The 19,489-nt window shown below is 44.2% G+C and overlaps 1 protein-coding gene across 1 annotated transcript in view; it reads right to left on the reverse strand.

The window, feature by feature from the left end:
- Nucleotides 1-6,285: 6,285 nt before the first annotated feature.
- LOC142591571 (uncharacterized) overlaps nucleotides 6,286-19,489 on the reverse strand; it is a 47,254-nt gene continuing 34,050 nt past the window's right edge. The window contains exon 6 of the mRNA XM_075703882.1: nucleotides 6,286-6,564. Coding sequence (XP_075559997.1) covers nucleotides 6,514-6,564 — 51 coding nt within the window. The 3' untranslated portion in view covers nucleotides 6,286-6,513. The remainder of the gene's footprint in view (nucleotides 6,565-19,489) is intronic.

The following is a 19,489-nucleotide window of genomic DNA, read 5'->3' on the forward strand; positions in this document are numbered from 1 at the left end:
CTGTTCCCTTGGTTGACTAAAGTCCAGTGTTGCCCTTAATCTATTGGAGATTATTTTTGTAAATATTTTATATGATACTGGGAGTAAGCTACTGGGCCTATAATTTTTTAGTTCTTTAACATCGCCCTTCTTGTGGATTAATATAATGCTTGCATTCTTCCTATTTTCTGGGACCCTAGCAGTCGATGGACACTTGGTATAGAGAGCCGCCAGCTTTCTTATCATTATATCTCCTCCATCTTTGATTAAATCGACTGTTATTCTATCCTCCCCTGCCGCTTTTCCCCATTTCATGCCTTGCGAGGCCTTTCTGACCTCATCTATAGTTATAAGAGGAGTTTCTGTATGCTGTTCATTATTGTTTCGAACAGAGTGCTCCTGAGTCCTCTGGGTACTGTAAATGTCAGTATAGAATTCTTCCGCTGCTTTTATTATACCTTCGAGATTGCAGATGATGTTACCCTGCTTATCTTTCAGTGAACACATGTTGGTTTGTCCTATGCCAAGTTTCCTTCTCACTGATTTCAGGCTGCGTTCATTTTTAGCGGCTGCTCCAGTCTTTCTCACGTTACAATTTCAAATATCACTTATTTTCGCTTTGCTGATCAGTTTTGACAGTTCTGCGAATTCTGTATTTTCTCTTGAGTTGGACACTTTCATTCTTTGTCGTTTAGTTATTAGGTCCTTTGTTACTTGGGAGACCGTGCCTACTGGTGGCCTTGGTGCCTTGCCTCCCACTTCAATTGCTCCCTCTGAAGCTAGCCTCGTTATAGGTTCATTCAGCATCATCATCTCTCTGTTCTAAGGCTGCATATTTGTTTGCAAGTGCCAGCCTAAATTTGTCTGCTTTTACCCTTACTGCCTCTAAGTTGACCAGTCTTTTCTTGACCAATTTAACTCTTTCTCTCTTCAAATTGAGGTGAATCCCAGCCCTCACTAACCTATGATGAGTGCGCTGTACCCTACCTATCACTCCTGCATCCTGCACTATGCTGGGATGAGTAGAAAGTATGAAGTCAATTTCATTTCTTGTTACACCATTAGGGCTTTTCCAGGTCCATTTTCTGTCGCTACAATTTCTGAAGAAAGTTTTCATTATTCTTAGCTTATTCTTTTCTGCGAATTCTACCAGCATCTCTCCTCTAGCGTTTCTATAATCGACACTGTAGTTGCGAATTGCCCGTTCGCAAGCCTGCTTTTCCCACTTTTTCTAATTCAAGGGAACAGCAAATTAATATGCTAGTATCGGTAGCAACTTATCTCGTATACGGTCTGGAAAATATTTTTTATTGATAGGATATCTGTCAAAGTGAATGAAAGGCTTTGTTCCCTCTGAAGCTGTAGAAATCGCGAAGTTGTTCTAAATGCCAACGGGGTGTTCGGTTTGTTAGTGGGCTGTAGTGTGCCTAATGGCAGAGAAGGTATTGCTTACCAGTTTTCTTCCGGAAAAAGAGGACGGGTATTCAATTGTTATGGCAGGCGGCTTATGTGGTTTATTGTCAGCTGGTTAACATAGGCCGATCCGCGCAACAGCCAAAAGTGGGCAATGCAAATCCCGTCGCTCGGCACACGTTCCGCGCGGCCACCGGCATCGACGGTAAAAAACTTCTTAAACCCGGAGCCCCGGTATGTATTGTGATATTTTGTTGCGTTACATCTATTGAAAAACACTATATGCTTGTGTTTTATTTTTACCAGGGCTTTCAATAACGAAAATATATGAAGTTAGGAAAAGGCTCTCTGGTTAAGCAGCCATTGTTGACAGTGCGCGGATTAACCACACTTCGTTTAGGAAATTTTGATGCGTTTAAATATTAATTCGCACCGTTCATATAGTTATAACAGGACATACTTCGTTCGGTTTGATTTCATGACATATTCTTTTTCCTCAAAATGCGCTTTGAAGTAATTTATATAAATAATAGATTGAAAGTTTGTGTGTAGCTTGACAATGTCATGCAGGTATATGAAGGAGAACGAGAACGCTATTTTTCTAAAATAAAATAAAATAGCTCCTAAAAGCTTCTCAGTAGTACTTGGTATTTATAGTTCCATCTTTTCCAATAATATAGTACACTGCATGAGTTCGAAAGCTTCCTTCAATCCAAGTTATATTCGTTATATCATCAGAAATTAATTCTGGAGAAGTATGCATTTATTTATTTATTTATTATACCCTCAATGCCCAGGGAAGGTTGCAGAGGGGGTGGGTACAATGGAAATAGAAAACAAAACAATGACAGGGATTGAAAGGAAAAACATTACTTTCAACTACGCTAGGAAGTGTTCAGTAACTGCAGACTTGAACAACGCTTGGTCCTATGTGGCAGCTATGGAGTGCGGAAGGCGATTTCACTCTGTAAGGTATGGCTGCTTCATTTGGGTAGTTCACACGTGATGAAAACTACGCAGGTTCTGAGACAAATTCCTGTCGAAGTGCTTGATTATTAGAGAAGATTTTACGAGAAAGCAAGACGGGAATCTTCTCATTACCAGGTCTGGAAGGTCGAGAGCGCATTTTATCAATGTGGCACTGGCCGTACGAGTATAATTATTAAGTATAAATATAGCTGAATGGTTCTGGACCAATTCTAAGGTGTCAGGTAACGTTGATTGAGCTGGGTCCCATACTACAGAAGCACACTGGACCTTTGGACGGATTAATCTTTGATGCCTGGAGCATAAGGTGTGCTGGCGCTCGACGAAAGTTTCAGGGAAGGTAACCAGGAGAGCGACTAGCGTTGTCAGTAATGTAGGTAATCTGAGAGAGCCATGATAAATAATTCTATTTATTAGCACGAACGTATTTGTAAGTACTAACCTGCTGTAATTTCGTTCCATTCAATGTCATGGTTCTGAAGTGTTCAAAAAAGCCAGATTTCATAATTTCACGTTAAGGATTATTAGCGCAGTACTGCGCCAGTCGGAGACGCGATCAAGGTCGGCTTTAAGACAGTAGTTGTCGTTTTCGCTGGTTATTCTACGGTACAGGACGTAGTCGTCTGCAAAGAGTTTTCTGAATGACCTTTTGTTACGCGGAAGGTCATTTATATTGCCACCAGGTGTCACTAGCCAGCACCAAGAAAGAAGCCAAGACTGGGACGCGCACTGGAAGATGCCGGCGCTGAAGAAAGTTGAGACTGAGGACACGGGCCTTAGAGTATCCATGCCATCTTGTCCAGCTGCCTGGCTTGGCGACGCTGTCCACATATTGAAGTGTTGCTTCGTGACAATACATAGGTATATTGTCACGTAGTGGTGACGGCAGTCGCAGGGACGATGAGGATGGACAAAAGTTTGTCGAAAGAAGACTGTTTATTGGGCTGACTTGCGCCCACAATGCCCTGAATTACCTGGCGACGGCGAGGCGACTAGCGTGCTCGGCGGTCGTCGAACAGAATGCCCGCCGCTGTCGTCTGCGCTCAATTTAAAGCGCGTCTGGGCGCGTCTCAACTGGGCGCGTCTTGCGTCGCATGGCGGCAGCGCGCCTTGCGTTGCGTGGCGCGTCTCAACTGGGCGCGCCTTGCGTCGCATGGCGGCAGCGCGTCTTGCGTTGCGTCGCGTGGCGGCAGACTTGAAGAGTGAGCAAGCACGGCATAGATTCGCGGCAATATAAAGAAGAGCAAAATCCTAGGACTGAGCCTTAATGAACGCCAGATTTATCTGCACGGTGATGTCAGGAACAATCATCAGCAATTACGCACCCATTGCGGTCAGTCAGGAAGCATTCTATCTATTTGACAATATTGGGGTCAATGTTCAGTGTGCTGAGCTTACGTAGTAATAGTTGGTGCGACACTTTATCAGAGTCTTTTGCGAAGTATAGAAACGTACAATCAAGCGGATTTCTTTTATTTAGTGCTAAGATGAGATGATGCGTAAAAGACACAAGCTGAGCTTCACACGAGTTGTGCTTGCGAAAGCGGTGCTGGAACCTGCTGAAGAATGAGTTTGATTTAAAAAAAAATGTTAGAATGTTAGAATATATTGCATGGTCGAGCATTAAATGCAGGGCATACTTGTTAAAGGGATTGGTCGATAGTTTAGGGCAGTGTTGATTAGCGAATTTAAAGACGGGAATCACCTTTCAATCAGGTGGCAAAGTGTAGCACTGTAGAGACTGCATGAAAAGGTGCGACAAAATTATGAAAGAGTACACTTCAGTCTTCTTCAAAAATTTCACGTTTATCTCATCAGTGGCGCAGGCAGATGACAGCCTAAGTTTCCGCATTATGTTAATAACTCCTTCAAACCCAACCACGAGAAAAACCATTGGGAAATATCCTGCTGGTGCAAAGCTGCGGCACCGAAACTGCACGTGAATCGCAAAAAAAAAGACATTCCCAAAAAACGTCGCTAAGAACGCAACAGGATTCCGCGTTGCGCAATGCACGGCCATCGGAATCGGTAAGTGTTACGGCGGTGCCTTTCATTGGTTTAACTCTTTTCCAAAACTTGGATAGATCAGTAGAGAACAGCGAGGCAAGCGTAGTGGTGAAAGTCCCTCCTGCCGTTTTTGATAGACTAGCGATATGGGGAAAGAGCTTAGCGATAAACGTGACAACGAGAAACACTGCTGCCGAGCTTTTCAGAACGGAAGAGGTATTTTTTGTTATTCAGAAACCCTTTCAGATCTGTTGTAAACCATGGCGCTAGCTGCTTTTTGAAGCGAAGCTTTGTCTGCTTCTTCCTTCGACTTCCCCGCTGCTGCTGCTGCGGCTATATTGTTCGCCGCGTCATCGGAGGGGTAGTTCAGAGCGTGTATGTACATGGCAGGAGTGCGGCATAGAAGAAAGCAGACGCGAGAAACTCGTTTAAACTTTGCGCCGCGGCGTATGCGCACCATACTCTCTGGAGGTCCTTGGACGACGCCGCCTTAGCCTCTTGATAGCTGTAATAATCCGCGACTCCCTCAAGAACATTGAAGAAATTGCAGCGCTGAACTTTCTTCTAACGTGCAGACCCAGAGGGAAGCTAGATAGAATGGTAGGGAGGAGCGGCGAAGAGGAGGCAGATAATAGGTAAGACCAACGCAGTCGCGAAACGAGTGAATAACAGCCTTACCACTCTCGCAGATCCAAAAGGGGGGGGGGTCGCTTAGAGAAAAGGTGACGTGAGAAGTATAGGAAACGCTACTAAAGTACATTTAGACATGAGATCTGTTAAGGGGAAATGGGATAAACTTAAGTTTAACGTACGGTACGTTCCTGCTATTTCTGAAAAATAAACGTCGCGCAACTTTTGCCAGGTGTGCAGAAGCAGAACCACATTAAAGCATGCCGCAAGGTCTAGGCGATGCTACGGAAGTGGTTGCACGTCAAATCGATACTTCTGCGCCCCGTGGTAACCTTGCGGCAATGTTATTGCTCGAGGTCGCGGATTTCATCCTATCCGCGGCAGCCGTATTTCCACGGGAACGAAATCAAAACACTCATGCACTCATATTTAGGGACACGTTAAGAGAACACCATGGTGTCAAAATTAATCCGGAGTGCGCTACTACGGAGTGCCTCAAAATGCGATTGTAGTTATGGCAACTACTGCCACATAATTAAAGGAAAGTGTAATAGTTCTGCCACGATGCGATGTGCAATGGGACGAAATGACAATGCTCAACCCTCTCAGAGGTTACGAACTATATGTGGCGCACAACAATGCTTCAAAAAAAGACTTAGCCCCGTGTGTTTTTTGTACTGGCAGACAAAGAGCAGTGGTGCACGCAAGGCAACGTTTAAGATCAACTCGCCACTCTCCTGGTGGACTGAAGGTTGTAAAAATTAAACATTGGCCGTCAACGTCATCGCTAACTATCGTCAATTAAAGCAAACGGCAGAGGAAGCTTCGCTTGGATCGATTTCCACAGTGCGTGCGATCTGCATAATTTGTTGATATAACTTGTTCTGGTACGTGCATCGATCGATGAAGCGACTTCTCCTTAAAAATGCTCCAATTTTGCTTGGATGACTCGCCAGAAAAGCCAGGTGTACATTTAACAATAAACTGTTCAATTTCCTTATTTACTGCTGCATAGTAACCTCCCATGTAGTTTCTTATTGTCTTGGTAACAGTAGTTCGGGCTGAAGGGCCCAAGTTTAAGGTAAATTCAAGGCAGCAGTGGCCGCTAACACCAGGAAAGTCAGTCTTGCATACAGAAGTGTTACACGTATTCAATTAGAAGTTTTTACCGAAGTATTGCCTCGGTTTTTATTTCTGCACCCGCGAACTAACAGGTTTGTCGAGAATACCATTCTTATTGGCTATGGTAAATGAGTTTATTGTGTGTAATGGTACATAAGTGTATAAGAGAAATAGGTCGTAAGCGCCAGCGTAAACATCTGGTACAACAGGGGTTTCTCACAACGCAACATTTCTTGAGCAAATCTTATTCAAAAGCTATTAGGCAGCATAAAAGTTAAACGTACTCGAACATTGAAGCATAAGGCTCATCAAAAGGTATTTTGTGAAATACAAAAGCTATACGAAAAGGCAGAATATATTCAAGGGCAGCGCAATCTAGTTCGGCATATTCGCCGCATACGCTTCAATCCTCCAGATGATGAACCACTGTAAGAAGAAAATAAGACGCAATGAGTTGCAACATCAATCTAAAAACCCATTGTGCTAACTAATCAGCAATTACAAATGTTTTTTAAATGTTTTTCAGGCACTCTCTACCAGTAACAGAGCTGCAACAGGGGCTAGTTTTGCTAGACAAGCTGCTTAAGGTGTAAAAAAAGGACTGACGAGGGACGACACAAGAAGACAGAGCAGGCCGATACGAAAAAAAGAAAATTCGCCAGAACCGATGTCGTGATGACTGTCACTGGTAATGCGTTCGGTATTGAATAAACTTAGTGAACAAAGCAGCGCTGCCATCGAAACAAATGGATGAGGCGTGTACTGCAGAGAGACTCGTCGTTCGTGCTTCGCCACAAACACTCGGCGCCATGAAGCGCCGCCAACCCCACCGCAAAGCCTGTGTGTGGCCTCCAGAATGCATGGCACACGGGTGCGTACGAATGCTGAGAAACGCGTTAAGGTCACACTACACATACGCGTGCCAACGCGCTCAAGCTTGCGCCTCACGCATGTGCAAATGGTGCAGGACAGATCGTACGCATCGAAGTGCGTCGCGAGCACAGATATTTAAAGCCCAGACAAGACGTATACGCCTGCGGACGCGCGCAAGCTCGTGCCCACGCGCCCACGCATGCGCACACGGTGCGGCACCATTCGTAGGCGTCGAACCGCGGCGCGATATCGGTGAACGGCTCTTATCTGTTATCGCGCGCTTGGGCTCCCTCGCGTCGGCGCGCCTCTCTACGCAGCTACTGCGCGGGCATTCAACACAGTGAAGCGGATTTACATCAGGCAAGAAAGTGCATCTTCTTGCCTTTTTCGGCTGACATAACAGCTATAAAATATAACAATTACATTTATAGATATCTAATCATTTGGATCACCGTCAATAACAACGTACGAAGTACCGTCTGCCGAGGAACATGCGAGTGACCCCAGTGAGCGCGCGCTCTCGCGCGTCTTTGTGAATGCACAGCGCCATTCCTCGCCAGGAGCGGCATGCTCAAGGTGCGTATAGGTGCGAGCTTTCGCGCCTACGCAAGCGTACGTGCGGTCTGGGCTTAATGTTTACTCACGCTAAGAAATAGCATTATCCAAGAAGGGGGGGGGGGAGGCGGCACCCACTGCTCCCGCTTCAGCATGATTCTCGTGATGGCTACGTTCTTGCTCGCGTTGATTCCCATTAACTATTGAAATGAGCTTTGCCTAGCTCTAACCTCACCGGAACCGTTATTTATGAGTGCATAGCGCATCCAATTTGTGAGATCCTTCTGCGTTTCGAGCGCTCGTAGGCAAAACGGGACGCTCCCGCATAGCAACAACCGGACTATGGCGGCTACAGGCATGGAGGAATGATTAGAGCACAACCCATTGGAACTACAAACCAGCACGGATACCAGGCGTCTATGGGAGTCGCTTGCGCCCTTTCTCGTTCAACCGTAGGCCGTTGATGTCGCTTTTATAACATGTTCCTCTGCTACTCTACGGTTGACTGGTGCGGCGCTGGAATTAGAACGGGGGCTGTTGTGTTGCGACGAAATGCTTACATAGCTCATGATTTTTTATGAACACAGTGACAGTGACGTCACATGGCTCTGAGCGGTCACTTGGCTCCAAAGCTGACTGCTCGAACCTGAAAAATGTCGGTGCGTGCAGTCAGTTGCTCTCTAAGAGGGCGTTAAATAGCAGCTTCTATTGGCTTTTTCACGCAGTAGCAAACCGCACAGATCTTGCACATTAAGACACATTCTTTATAAAGTTCATGAAGTTCACAGCAGTTTCCTTGAATAAAGAGAAAATCAGACATCCACCCATTCGTAGCAATTGCTACAAGGGAAACCCATACGGGTTCCTCGAAAGGAAAGCCTCAGAGTTGAAGAAAAATTCGTCCTGGGTCCGGGACGAATTTTTCTTCAACTATGAGGCTTTCCTTTCGAGGAACCCGTATGGATTCCCTTTGTTGCAATTGATACGAACGGGTGGATGTCTGATTTTCCCTTTATTCATTACTTCTCTCCACCTTGCGGGTTTTCGCAGAACTACTACGTCAAGCAGTTTCCTTGTATACATTGTAAAGTTCGCTTCAGCGCTCTTTAGAATCTGGAAACCGCCCTACGTTCGATGACAGAACAATAACCACTCATTTTCACTCTTAAAAGTTGCCCGTGAGTATGTAGTGAGCTCCAAAGGCAATTGCGCATACAGCTTCACAGCGTTCGTACTTTCGTGCCACCGTTGTGTTGCCGCCGCATCACGCAGAAGAGCTAGCGGTGCAGTTTGAAAAAGAGTTTCGTGACACAAGGCTTGCAGTGCAGCACGTTTTAAACCACTCAGATCGCTTTTGTAAGCTTTCTGTTCATCTAGACATCCAACAGTATTAAAAGAAAGCTATGCTCACCTATCCTTGAAATAGACTCGATCAATTTCTTGCGCACATCGGGAAAAGGAATGACTTGTGAATACTTTTACCAGATGCTCTGCCTTTTGGTAAACTGGTGCGCGGTAAAGCGGTAAATCCCAATGTCATTCCTGAGATGACGCAATCGGTAATCACCTAAAAAAAGCTTGATTATCCCATGAATCTTTTAGAACAATCTTTTCAGTCTTTTACGGAGGCTAGGAGAGGAAAACTTGTGCCATCTAGCATTGCAGCTGCCACCAATGCTCGTTGTTAACCTTTTTTGCAGCGCTTCTCCTCCTCTAATTTCACTATTCAACCGCAAAACATACTCAAATTTTCTTTTCTCGTTATATTTGTGAATTTATTCATTTATCACCAGTACAAGCACTTTGTGCCTGCAGAAATGACAGCACGAAGGCTGGAAGGGATCGTGGGAGCAGGCGACAGTGAATGGGTTCTAACTAGCGACACTCTCCCTGTACGATCTGTCCCTAGCAGCAAAACAGTAGAAATAGACCAGGCATGCTGGGCACGGTACATCTGTGCAGGTTTGGAGTTCAGTAGGTCGTGGGCTTGGGAACAGTTGAGCCGACTGAGCTATAGAGAAACACATACATGATCGACCCATCTGGAGCGTAGTTCGCCGCTTCACCGCATCATGACGCAAAGTGGCGCTGCGTTCTGTACAACGATCCTCAGCGGCGCATGTCATGGTTAGCGGAAGCTTATCTCCGATGGTTAATGAGCGCAGTCTGCACCAAATAGTGGCGGTATTTCTGCTTCAGAGAAGATCAACAAGCAGACTTGTTGCTTTGCTCTGAATTATAAATAATAATAATAATAATAATAATAATAATAATAATAATAATAATAATAATAATAATAATAATAATAATAATAATAATAATAATAATAATAATAATAATAATCAGCCTGGCTACGCCCACTGCACGGCAAAGGCTTCTCCCATGCTTCTCCAACTAACCCGGTCATGTGCTAATTGTGGCCATGTTGTCCCTGCAAACTTATTGATATCATCTGTCCACCTAATTTTCTGCCGTCCCCTGCTACGCTTCCCTTCTCTTGGAATCCAGTCCGTAACCCTTCATAACAAATTCATTATCTTCCCTCCTCATTACATGTCCTGCCCATGCTCATTTCTTTTTCTTGATTTTAAATAAGATGTCATTAACTCGCGTTTGTTCCCTTACCCAATCTTCTTTTTTCTTATCCCTTAACGTTACACCCATCATTCTTCTTTCCATAGCTCGTTGCGTGGTCCTCAATTTAAGTAGAACCCTTTTCGTAAACCTCCAGGTTTCTGCCCCGTAGGTAAATTCTGGTAAGACCCAGCTGTTAGACACTTTCCTCTTGAGCGATATCAACCAGCTGTTCATGATCTGAGAATGTCTGTCAAATAAGTGCACCCCAGCCAATTCTTATTCCTTCTGATTATTTCAGTCTCATGATCTAGATTCGCGGTCTCTACCTGCCCTAAGTAGATGTATTCCCTTACCACATCCAGTGCCTCCCTACCTATAGTAAACTGCTGTTCTCTTTCGAGAATGTTAAACGTTACTTTAGTTTTCTGCAGATTAATTTTTAGACCCGCCTTTCTGCTTTGCCTGTCCAAGTGAGTGAGCATGCATCGCAATTTGTCCCGTGAATTACGAAGCAAGGCAATCTCATGAGCGAATCGCAAGTTACTCAGGTATTTTCCATTAACTCTCATCCCCAATTCTTCCCAATCCATGTCTCTGAATACCTCCTGTAAACACGCTGTGTATAGCATTGGAGAGATCCTATCTCCCTGCTTGACGCCTTTCTTTATGGGGATTTTCTTGCTTTCTTTATGGAGGACAACGGCGGCTGTGGAGCCACTATAGATATCTTTCAGTATTTTTTACATACGGCTCGTCCGCACCCTGATTCCGCAATGCCTTCATGACTGCTGAGGTTTCGACTGAATCAAACGCTTTCTCGTAATCAGTGAAATATATATATATATATATATATATATATATATGAGGGTTGGTTATATTCCGCACATTTCTCTGTCACTTGAGTGATAGTGAGAATATGGTCTATTGTTGAGTAGCCTTTACAAAATCCTGCCTCCTCTTTTGGTTGACAGAAGTCTAAGGTGTTTCTGACTCTACTTGCGATTACCTTAGTAAATACTTCTTAAGCAACGGACAGTAAGCTGATCGGTCTATACTTTTTCAAGTCTTTGACGTCCCCTTTCTTATGGATCAAGATTATGTTGGCGTTTTCCCAAGATTCCGGTACGCTCGAAGTCATTAGGCATTGCGCATACAGGGTGGCCAGTTTTTCTAGAACAATATGTCCACCATCCTTCAACAAATCTGCTGTTACCTTATCCTCCCCAGCTCCCCTTTGCATCCTCCCCTTTGCATAGCTCCCAAGGTTTTCTCTACTTCTTCCGGCGTTCTTTTGGGATTATAAATTCCTCTAGACTATTCTCTCTTCCATTCTCGTCGTGGGTTTCACTGGTGCTGTATAAATCTCTATAGAACTCCTCAGCAACTTGAACTAGCTCATCCATATTAGTAGTGATATTTGCAGCTTTGTCTCTTAGCGCATACATCTGATTCTTGACTATTCTAAGTTGCTTCTTCACTGCTTTTAGGCTTCCTCCGTTCCTGAGAGCATGTTCAATTCCATTCGTATTATACTTCCTTATGTCAGCCATCTTACTATTGTTGACCAAGTTGGAAAGTTCTGCCAGTTCTATCCAATGCTTTAGGGTTAGAGGCTTTCATACATTGGCGTTTCTTGATCAGATGTTTCGTTTCCTGCGATATCTTACCGGTATCCTGTCTAACGGAGTTGCCACCGACTTCTATTGCGCACTCCTTAATGATGCCCACAAGATTGTCGTTCATTGCTTCAACACTAATGTCCTCTTCCTGAGTTACAACCGAATACCAGTTCTGTAGCTTGATCTGGAATTTGTCCATTTTCCCTCTTACCGCTAACTCATAGATCAGCTTCGCATGTATCAGTTCCTTCCGTTCCCTTCTCAAGTCTAGGCTAATTTGACATCTTACCATCCTATGGTCACAGCAGCGTACCTTGCCGAGCACGTCCACATCTTGTATGATGCTAGGGTTAGCGTAGTGTATGAGGTCTATTTCATTTCTAGTCTCGCCTTTCGGGCTCCTCCACGTCGACTTTAGGTTATTCCGCTTGCTGAACAAGGTATTCATTATCGGCAAATTATTCTGTTCTGCAAACTCTACTAATAACTCTCCCCTGCTATTCCTAGAACCTATGCCATATTCCCCAACTGACTTGTCTCCAGCCTGCTTCTTGCCTACCGTGACATTGAGGTCGCCCATCAGTATTTCTTCTTCATCATCATCATTTTTCTTTGACATTACCCATTGCCGATTCCACGTCTTCATAGAAGCTTTCGACTTCCTGGTCATCATGACTGCAGGTAGGCGCGTAGTCTTGTACGACCTTCAATTTGTACCTCTGATTAAGTTTCACAACGAGACCTGCCACCCTCTCGTTAATACTATAGAGATCCTGTATGTTACCAGCTATTTCTTTATTATTCAGGAATCCATCTCGTAGTTCTCGTCTCTCCGCTAAGCCCCGGTAGCGCTGAACGTACCCACTATTTTGCACTGTATATGCTTCATTTGTCCTCCTAACCTCACTGAGCCCTATTATGTCCCATTTAATGCCCGCTAATTCCTCCAATAGGACTGCTAGACTCCCCTCACTAGATAACGTTCTAGCGTTAAACATTGCCAGGTTCAGATTCCAATGGCGGCCTGTGCGGATCCACAGATTCTTAGCCCCCTCTGCTGCGTCACTGGTTTGACCGCTGCCGTGGTCAGTTGCTTCGCAGCCGCTGGGGACTGAGGGCCGGGGTTTGATTGTTGTATTCATATTGAAGGTTGTGTCCAAGTACTGCACCATGGTGGCCAATCCTGCTTTGGTGAGGTAGTGCATTACCAGTTGTGGTCACCGGGATCAGGCCGCACTCCTGGCCTGTTTATACAGTTTTATCAACACGCGGGATTTTTTTAATCGGGTGGGAGATTGCGCGGCACCGAGATTCGAGCCACGGTCCTCTTGCACGCGAGGCGGATGCTCTACCTCTACGCCATCGCTGCGCTACTGTAACTATAAATTACGGAGACCTAAAGCAGCACTGTGTTCAGCGCTGACAAGAGCAGTAGGGAACACGACCTGTGGGCGAAGGATTCCTTTAGGAACAGTCCCTCAAGCGCGATTTCACCCACGTTGTATGCTAAGAAATGTTTACCAAAGATGCAGTAATGTCGTGCTTCCACTCCTGTATATAATATAACATTCGAGAAAATAACAGAGACCTTTTTGGGGGATTGTGATCACACAATGTGATTATGACCGCAAACCGTCGGAGAGATCAAAGCACCAAGCTGCGAATGAACCCTGCGCAAATTGCGACGTCAAGATTTCAGTGCCGGCGCTTGCGGAGCTTGTCATCGTGTGCGTGTTGCATCATGCTCGGTCACTTGATCTGGAAGTGGTAGGTTACACGGCTGCTGCATTTTCTCTTTCAGCGAAATTGGTTTTTAACATCACGTTCAGTCAAGCTTCCTTGTGTTTGCGTTCCCGCAGGTTAAGGTAAAGGTCTTGCAGGGGCGCACACCAAAATATCCCGCAAAGATGGTCGCGTTTGATGGCCGCAAAGGCTATTACGAGACTGTCTATCTTTTCCAGACAAATGCCGGTGCTCGGGCTGCCTCATGAAAGTACGAAACGATGTCTACCAAGGCGAAAATGGGAGCCATGTGGACGCGCGCTGGCGCGCGCCGTGTAGTTTCCAACCACCATTAATCGCGAGGCGCAGGAAACGCAAGGCACGCGGGCGCGAGCTTTTCTACTACTACTACTTCACGCGCCGGCATGCGTACGTGTAGTTTGACCTTCATGCGGCAGTCCGGCTTCTCTCGCTCGGGCCTCTTTCCGGGCATGATGCGCCATCTAGTGGCGTAGCCAAGAAGTCCGCGCTTGGCATTGAGACGAGAAGTATGGCGCTCCAGTGCATGCGAACGCTGAGTATTGTTCACTCGTTTGCCGCGCACACAATGTCATACAGACAGTTACCCAAGTTGTCGAGAGGTCCATTAAAGAAGTTGTGGGGTTTTACGTGCCAAAAGCACGATCTGATTATCGGAAACGCCATAGTGGGGGATTTCAGAAATTTGGACCACCTGGGGTTCCTTAACGTGCACCTAAATCTAAGCACACAGGTGTTTTCGCATTGCGGCCCCATCGAAATGCGGCCGCCGTGGCCGGGATGCGATCCCGCGACTTCCTGCTTAGGACCCAAGACAATATCCACTAAGCAACCGGGGCGGGTGGCGAGAGCTTTTGTACATAGCCAGTGTACCATGGCGTAGCTTGCTAAAGCATTGGCGTGAAACGGGGAATATACCCAATGCATTTGTTGCGCAGCCTACTAAAGCACGTTAAACATATTTATGACCTTAGCGTTATTTAGAACGGAAGACTAGGATGTTGTGATAAAATTGTATCAAGCATGATTAATGGCGATCATTTATTCGTATCCGCTTTGAAACGGAGGGGGGTGAGAAATAGTCACCTAGCCTGCTTGAGTTGCTCAAACATTCAATACATTACGATTGGGGCCAAATGCGAAAACACCCATGTAGTCAGATTCAGGTGCACGTTAAAGATCCCCAGGTGGTCGAAATTTCCGGAGTCCTCCACTACGGCGTGCCTCATAATCAGAAAATGGTTTTGGCACGTAAAACCCCATCATTTAATTTTTTTTCAAACATTAAATACATGTTTTTCATTCAAGAATTTTTGTATGCATCTCGTTATTCTCTTTTATCGTACTCAAAACTTCTCTTTCTACCTTCTATCGCTACCTACGCCTGTAGCGGATCCGGGCCTATTAATCTCTTCCATGCGTTTTTTCCACAATACTCGAAACGTCTGTTGCTTATCTCGATTGCTATAAACGGTTGATGCTACCGTCCACGTTAAGTCGAAGCGCTTCTGGAAGGTGTAGGTTACCTATAGGTGTCACTGCGTGAATCCTTTGGCATTCCCTAAGGATGCTCTGTGTGGTCTCCAGATTTTTGCTGCAGTGTACACATGCCCCATCTAATTGCGAATGTTTGCTCCGGTATATTTTTGTCGTTAGGCAACCAGGCCGAGCCTCAAATAGCCACGCACTTCCCCTCATGTTATCGTACAGAGTTTCCCATTCAATTTCTTTCTTCTCATTCTTGTAAACCTCCACGGTGTTTTCGTTTCCATCCGGAGCGTTCGCAGGCGCCGGAGAACCACGCTTCTCATCTCGGAGGCCACGGCGGACTTCTCGACAGCGTTCGCACGCACCGGCACGCCATGAATTTCGGAAGCCAAGCGCAGGCTTCGCGTTGGCTGCGCGAGATGGCGACGAGTGTTCTTAGGGAAGCGCGGAAAAGGAATCCCGCTGAAGTACACACCTCATGCATGGCTCGTTTCTACCGCGGCAATAGCTTGTGTCACTTTGCTGGTTCACTCCGAAGCACATTACCGTCGACGGTCATCGTTAAATAGGTTGCACCTCCTTTGTTATTTGCATCTAGAATGCGGTGCACCATAACGTTCGTGACGCCTTGGCATAGCGGAACGGTCGTAGACCCCAATTCTTTGTTCACTGTCGACCTAATTCTAACCTCTGACATTGCACGAGAGGAAGTATGCCTGATGGGCAATCCGCGAACGGGCGGTGACTGCACAGAGTGCATAAAATATCACGTATAATGGTAACGTATCAGATAAAGAGAATCTTCTCCCGTAATAGACCTACAGTTAAAGAAAAGAACTGTACGCACTTACGGCTTATCTTAGCCTGAAACCGTATATCCCTATATCTTGCGCGCGTTCGTTTCCATAAAGCTTAGCTCTCACTACTTTCTTGTCAATAATGCCACGTGACGCTATTACGCCTACGCGGTTCAAGACATGAATGTAGTGGGCGTGCTTTGGTAAAGAAGGACACGCTAAATTATGGCTATTGTTCGGGAACTACATCAACTGCGAAAGGTGCAAACTTCTTTTAGCGTGTACAGGCTGCATCACCTTGCGGTCGCACACGGCTGAGATGTGCGCGAGAGTGAGACACATAGAATGCACATTGATGTGCCGCATCATTCTCGTATTGATCTATCCCGGATTTTCTGCGCAATTTTGCTACAGTACTCAGTATAATCTGTGCTGGAAACAAGAAAGTTGGGCTGGTTTATGATATCACTAATAATTTATCGGACACGTACAACAACAGGACAATAGCTTATAGCGATCGCTTTCTTGGTTTCGAGCTTGAGGCTATAATTTAATCGCCTACGCCATTTTCACCCAATAAGAATGGTACTCTTCTTGACCATGCTTTAAGCAGTATCACACCAACACCACGCGCAGGCGTCATTGATGTGTGTATCACTGATAATCTTCCGGTACTTGTAATTTTCGCCTCAAAACTACCTCACTATAACACATGCTATTTAGTTCTAGCTTAAATCTGGACAACTTTGTGAATATAATTGATAATGCTGACTGGGTTTCCATTGGGAGTTTGCGTGATCCTGAAAGAGGACTAGAGAATTTCTGCTCCTTGTTGCTTAAAGCGGTGTAAGCTAACACTAAAACTTTCAAATGCAAGAAAACGTTAAAATTTCCGCATCATCCGTGGTTAACAAAAGGTTTGTTAAGTAGCATGCGAAAGAAAGATAATCTATACAGGAAAACTAAAAAAAAACAGCCATTCAATATGGGTCTAAAACGTATGTATAAGAAATATAGTAATCTGTTGAATAACCTTGTATTACATCTAAGCGACTTTATTAAGAAAAAGAATTTCTGAATAGACCGCAGGTTAGTAGAATAATTGATAAAATAAATTATAAGCCACAAACTTACAGTGGGGCATCCGGCATTGCTAACACATTTAGTGATTACTTCTATGAGATATACAATACACCTTCCCACCTGCACCTTCACCTTCATCACCTGCACCTTCAATACACCTGCACCTTCATTGTATCCTCTTATTCGTTGTAACCACACATTTCTTTTCTCTTTCCTGTCACCCTTGACGAAGTGTGTTCTACAATCCTGCAACTATAAAAACTCTATCGTCGGGCTAGATAATGTTTCTGCTTATTACTTAAAGCTCGTTGCTTCAAATATTGCGGAAGTATTAGGCAATATAATTAACCTCATATTAAAATGTCGTAGCTTCCCGTGCTCACTTAAGAAGGCCAAGTTAATCCCAGTGCATAAAAAAGATGATATTACAGAGGTCCTAAATTTTCGCGCTATCTCTAGTAGGCCCTCAATTAGCAAAATTTGAAAAAAAAATATTTCTGAAATGTAATAACAAGCACCTAGACAAGTTTAAGTTACTAAAGCCTTGTCAATTTGGTTTTCGTTCAGGTAGTTTAACCAACTTAGCTTTAGTATCATAAGTCGATTTCTTTAAGCCTTCCATCAACAACGGCGACTTCGTCGGTTCTGTATTTCTTGATTCTACTAAATCCTTTGACACCGTTAATCATAACATTTTATTTACTAGACTAGAATCATTGGGTATAACTAGTCCACTTTTAACATTTTCAAAAGATTACTTACTTGATGGCGAACAATCAGCCTGCATACGTGGCATTTACTCAAATGTTAACGTCATTATTCAAGGGGTACCGCAGGGCTCAATACTTGGGCCTTTATTGTTTTGCATCTTCATTAATGTCTTACCTGATTGCATTAATCTTCCTAACGTTGTCCTTTACGCTGGTGATACCACCATTTCCATCTCACATAAATTGTTAACAACTCTAATCACTAAAATGAGCAACGAATTGACCAAAGTTATTCAATGGTGTTCTTTAAACAACCTTATTTTGAACCTGCTTAAAACTCTGTTCATGATTTTTAAATCATCTCAAGAAGTTCTCCCTTATCTACCGCAAGTATACACAAGCGATCATTTAATCTTAGCGACGGATTGTGTAACTTTCCTTGGCATAAAATTAGAACTTAACTTGAAGTTTAATAATTATGTTGCTTATGTTAGGCAAAAAACTGTTTTTGTTATAAGAGATTTCAATAAATCTCGTCCATTTTCTTTTTGTTCACGCCTTATTGTCTTCATACTTTGCCTTCATCTACAGTCACTTTACATATTGCATAACTTCGTGGGGAATTAAATATAACTGTCATCTCTCCTCCGTACAACACATTCAGAACCAGGTCATTCGCAATATTACCAAGAGGTCTTCTTACCCTAATGCTACTCCATTCCCTCCATTCCTTCAGGCTTACTACAGGCTTCCTATATCTGGCTTGTTTAAATTTAATTTACTTACCAGTCTACTTAAATTACTTAATAAACAGCTCGAGTTTACATGAATAGACTCTAGGCTGCTCACTAATACCAATAGCACTAGGTTTGCCGATAATCACAACTTTCTATTACCTAAATACAACACGAATTATGGCAAAATGAATTCCTCCTTCTCAGCGATTCAAATGCGGAATGAATTAACCCATGCTCTTATATTATCATCATCTATGCATGCATTTACATATGAACTTAAAAATTCCATTCTGTATTACTAGTTGTCCTGATTAACTTACTTTGCATATAATGTGTGTACTTCATTTGTTAAATATGTTATAACAATTTACATTGTTAATGTGTGAACATTTTTTCATTTTATATGTATGACTCCTTGCATAAAAATTCAATGTATTCCTTTGCACTAGTTCGTTGACATTTTATTTACTTATATACTACATAATTTTACACTGCTGTATTGATTAATCATTTTGTACCAATCTTCTTCTTAACCGAAGGTCCCACTGCAGTCGTTTGACTTTGGCACCCCCTTCTGTATACTATTAACAGTCAACTATGTATCTTGATAGAATAATAAACTGAAACTGAAACAGAGGAGCTCTTTGTTCAGGGCTCCACTGGTTCGCGCCTCTCCATTACTTGTGCCCGCTATATCAGCTATCGCTGGTCCTGGGAGTCTGAGCTGGTCAGCGCAGCCTCCGAAGAGGAAGGTGCGCATGAAGAAATAGGGGGTTGGCCCAGTGGGTATGGGCATTTCTAGGTGCAGTGATAATTAAACCGTGGGCTTTACTTCGCAGTACCGACAGTATGAGCGATACCATTTGCGGTGGAAGAGGTGAAAATAAAGAGGCGGGGAAATAATCTGTGGCTGTCGCAACGTCGGGCATGCCAACGTAAGCATCGTCACCTGCTGCTTGGTAAGCGCAGCTATTATAGCGAGGGTAAGCACATGACATCCCAAAAAACCCGCCGCTCGCGAGCTGCGTATACGCCTCTAGGGATGTATATTGCGCTACGTTGCTGCATGACTATACACACTCACAGGCTTCAGAACACGAAAGACCTGCGGGCGCTATTCTGTGCATATATACTGTGCCTAAATGCACTAT

The sequence above is a fragment of the Dermacentor variabilis genome, chromosome 8 (assembly GCF_050947875.1).
Source record: "Dermacentor variabilis isolate Ectoservices chromosome 8, ASM5094787v1, whole genome shotgun sequence".
Taxonomy (NCBI): domain Eukaryota; kingdom Metazoa; phylum Arthropoda; class Arachnida; order Ixodida; family Ixodidae; genus Dermacentor; species Dermacentor variabilis.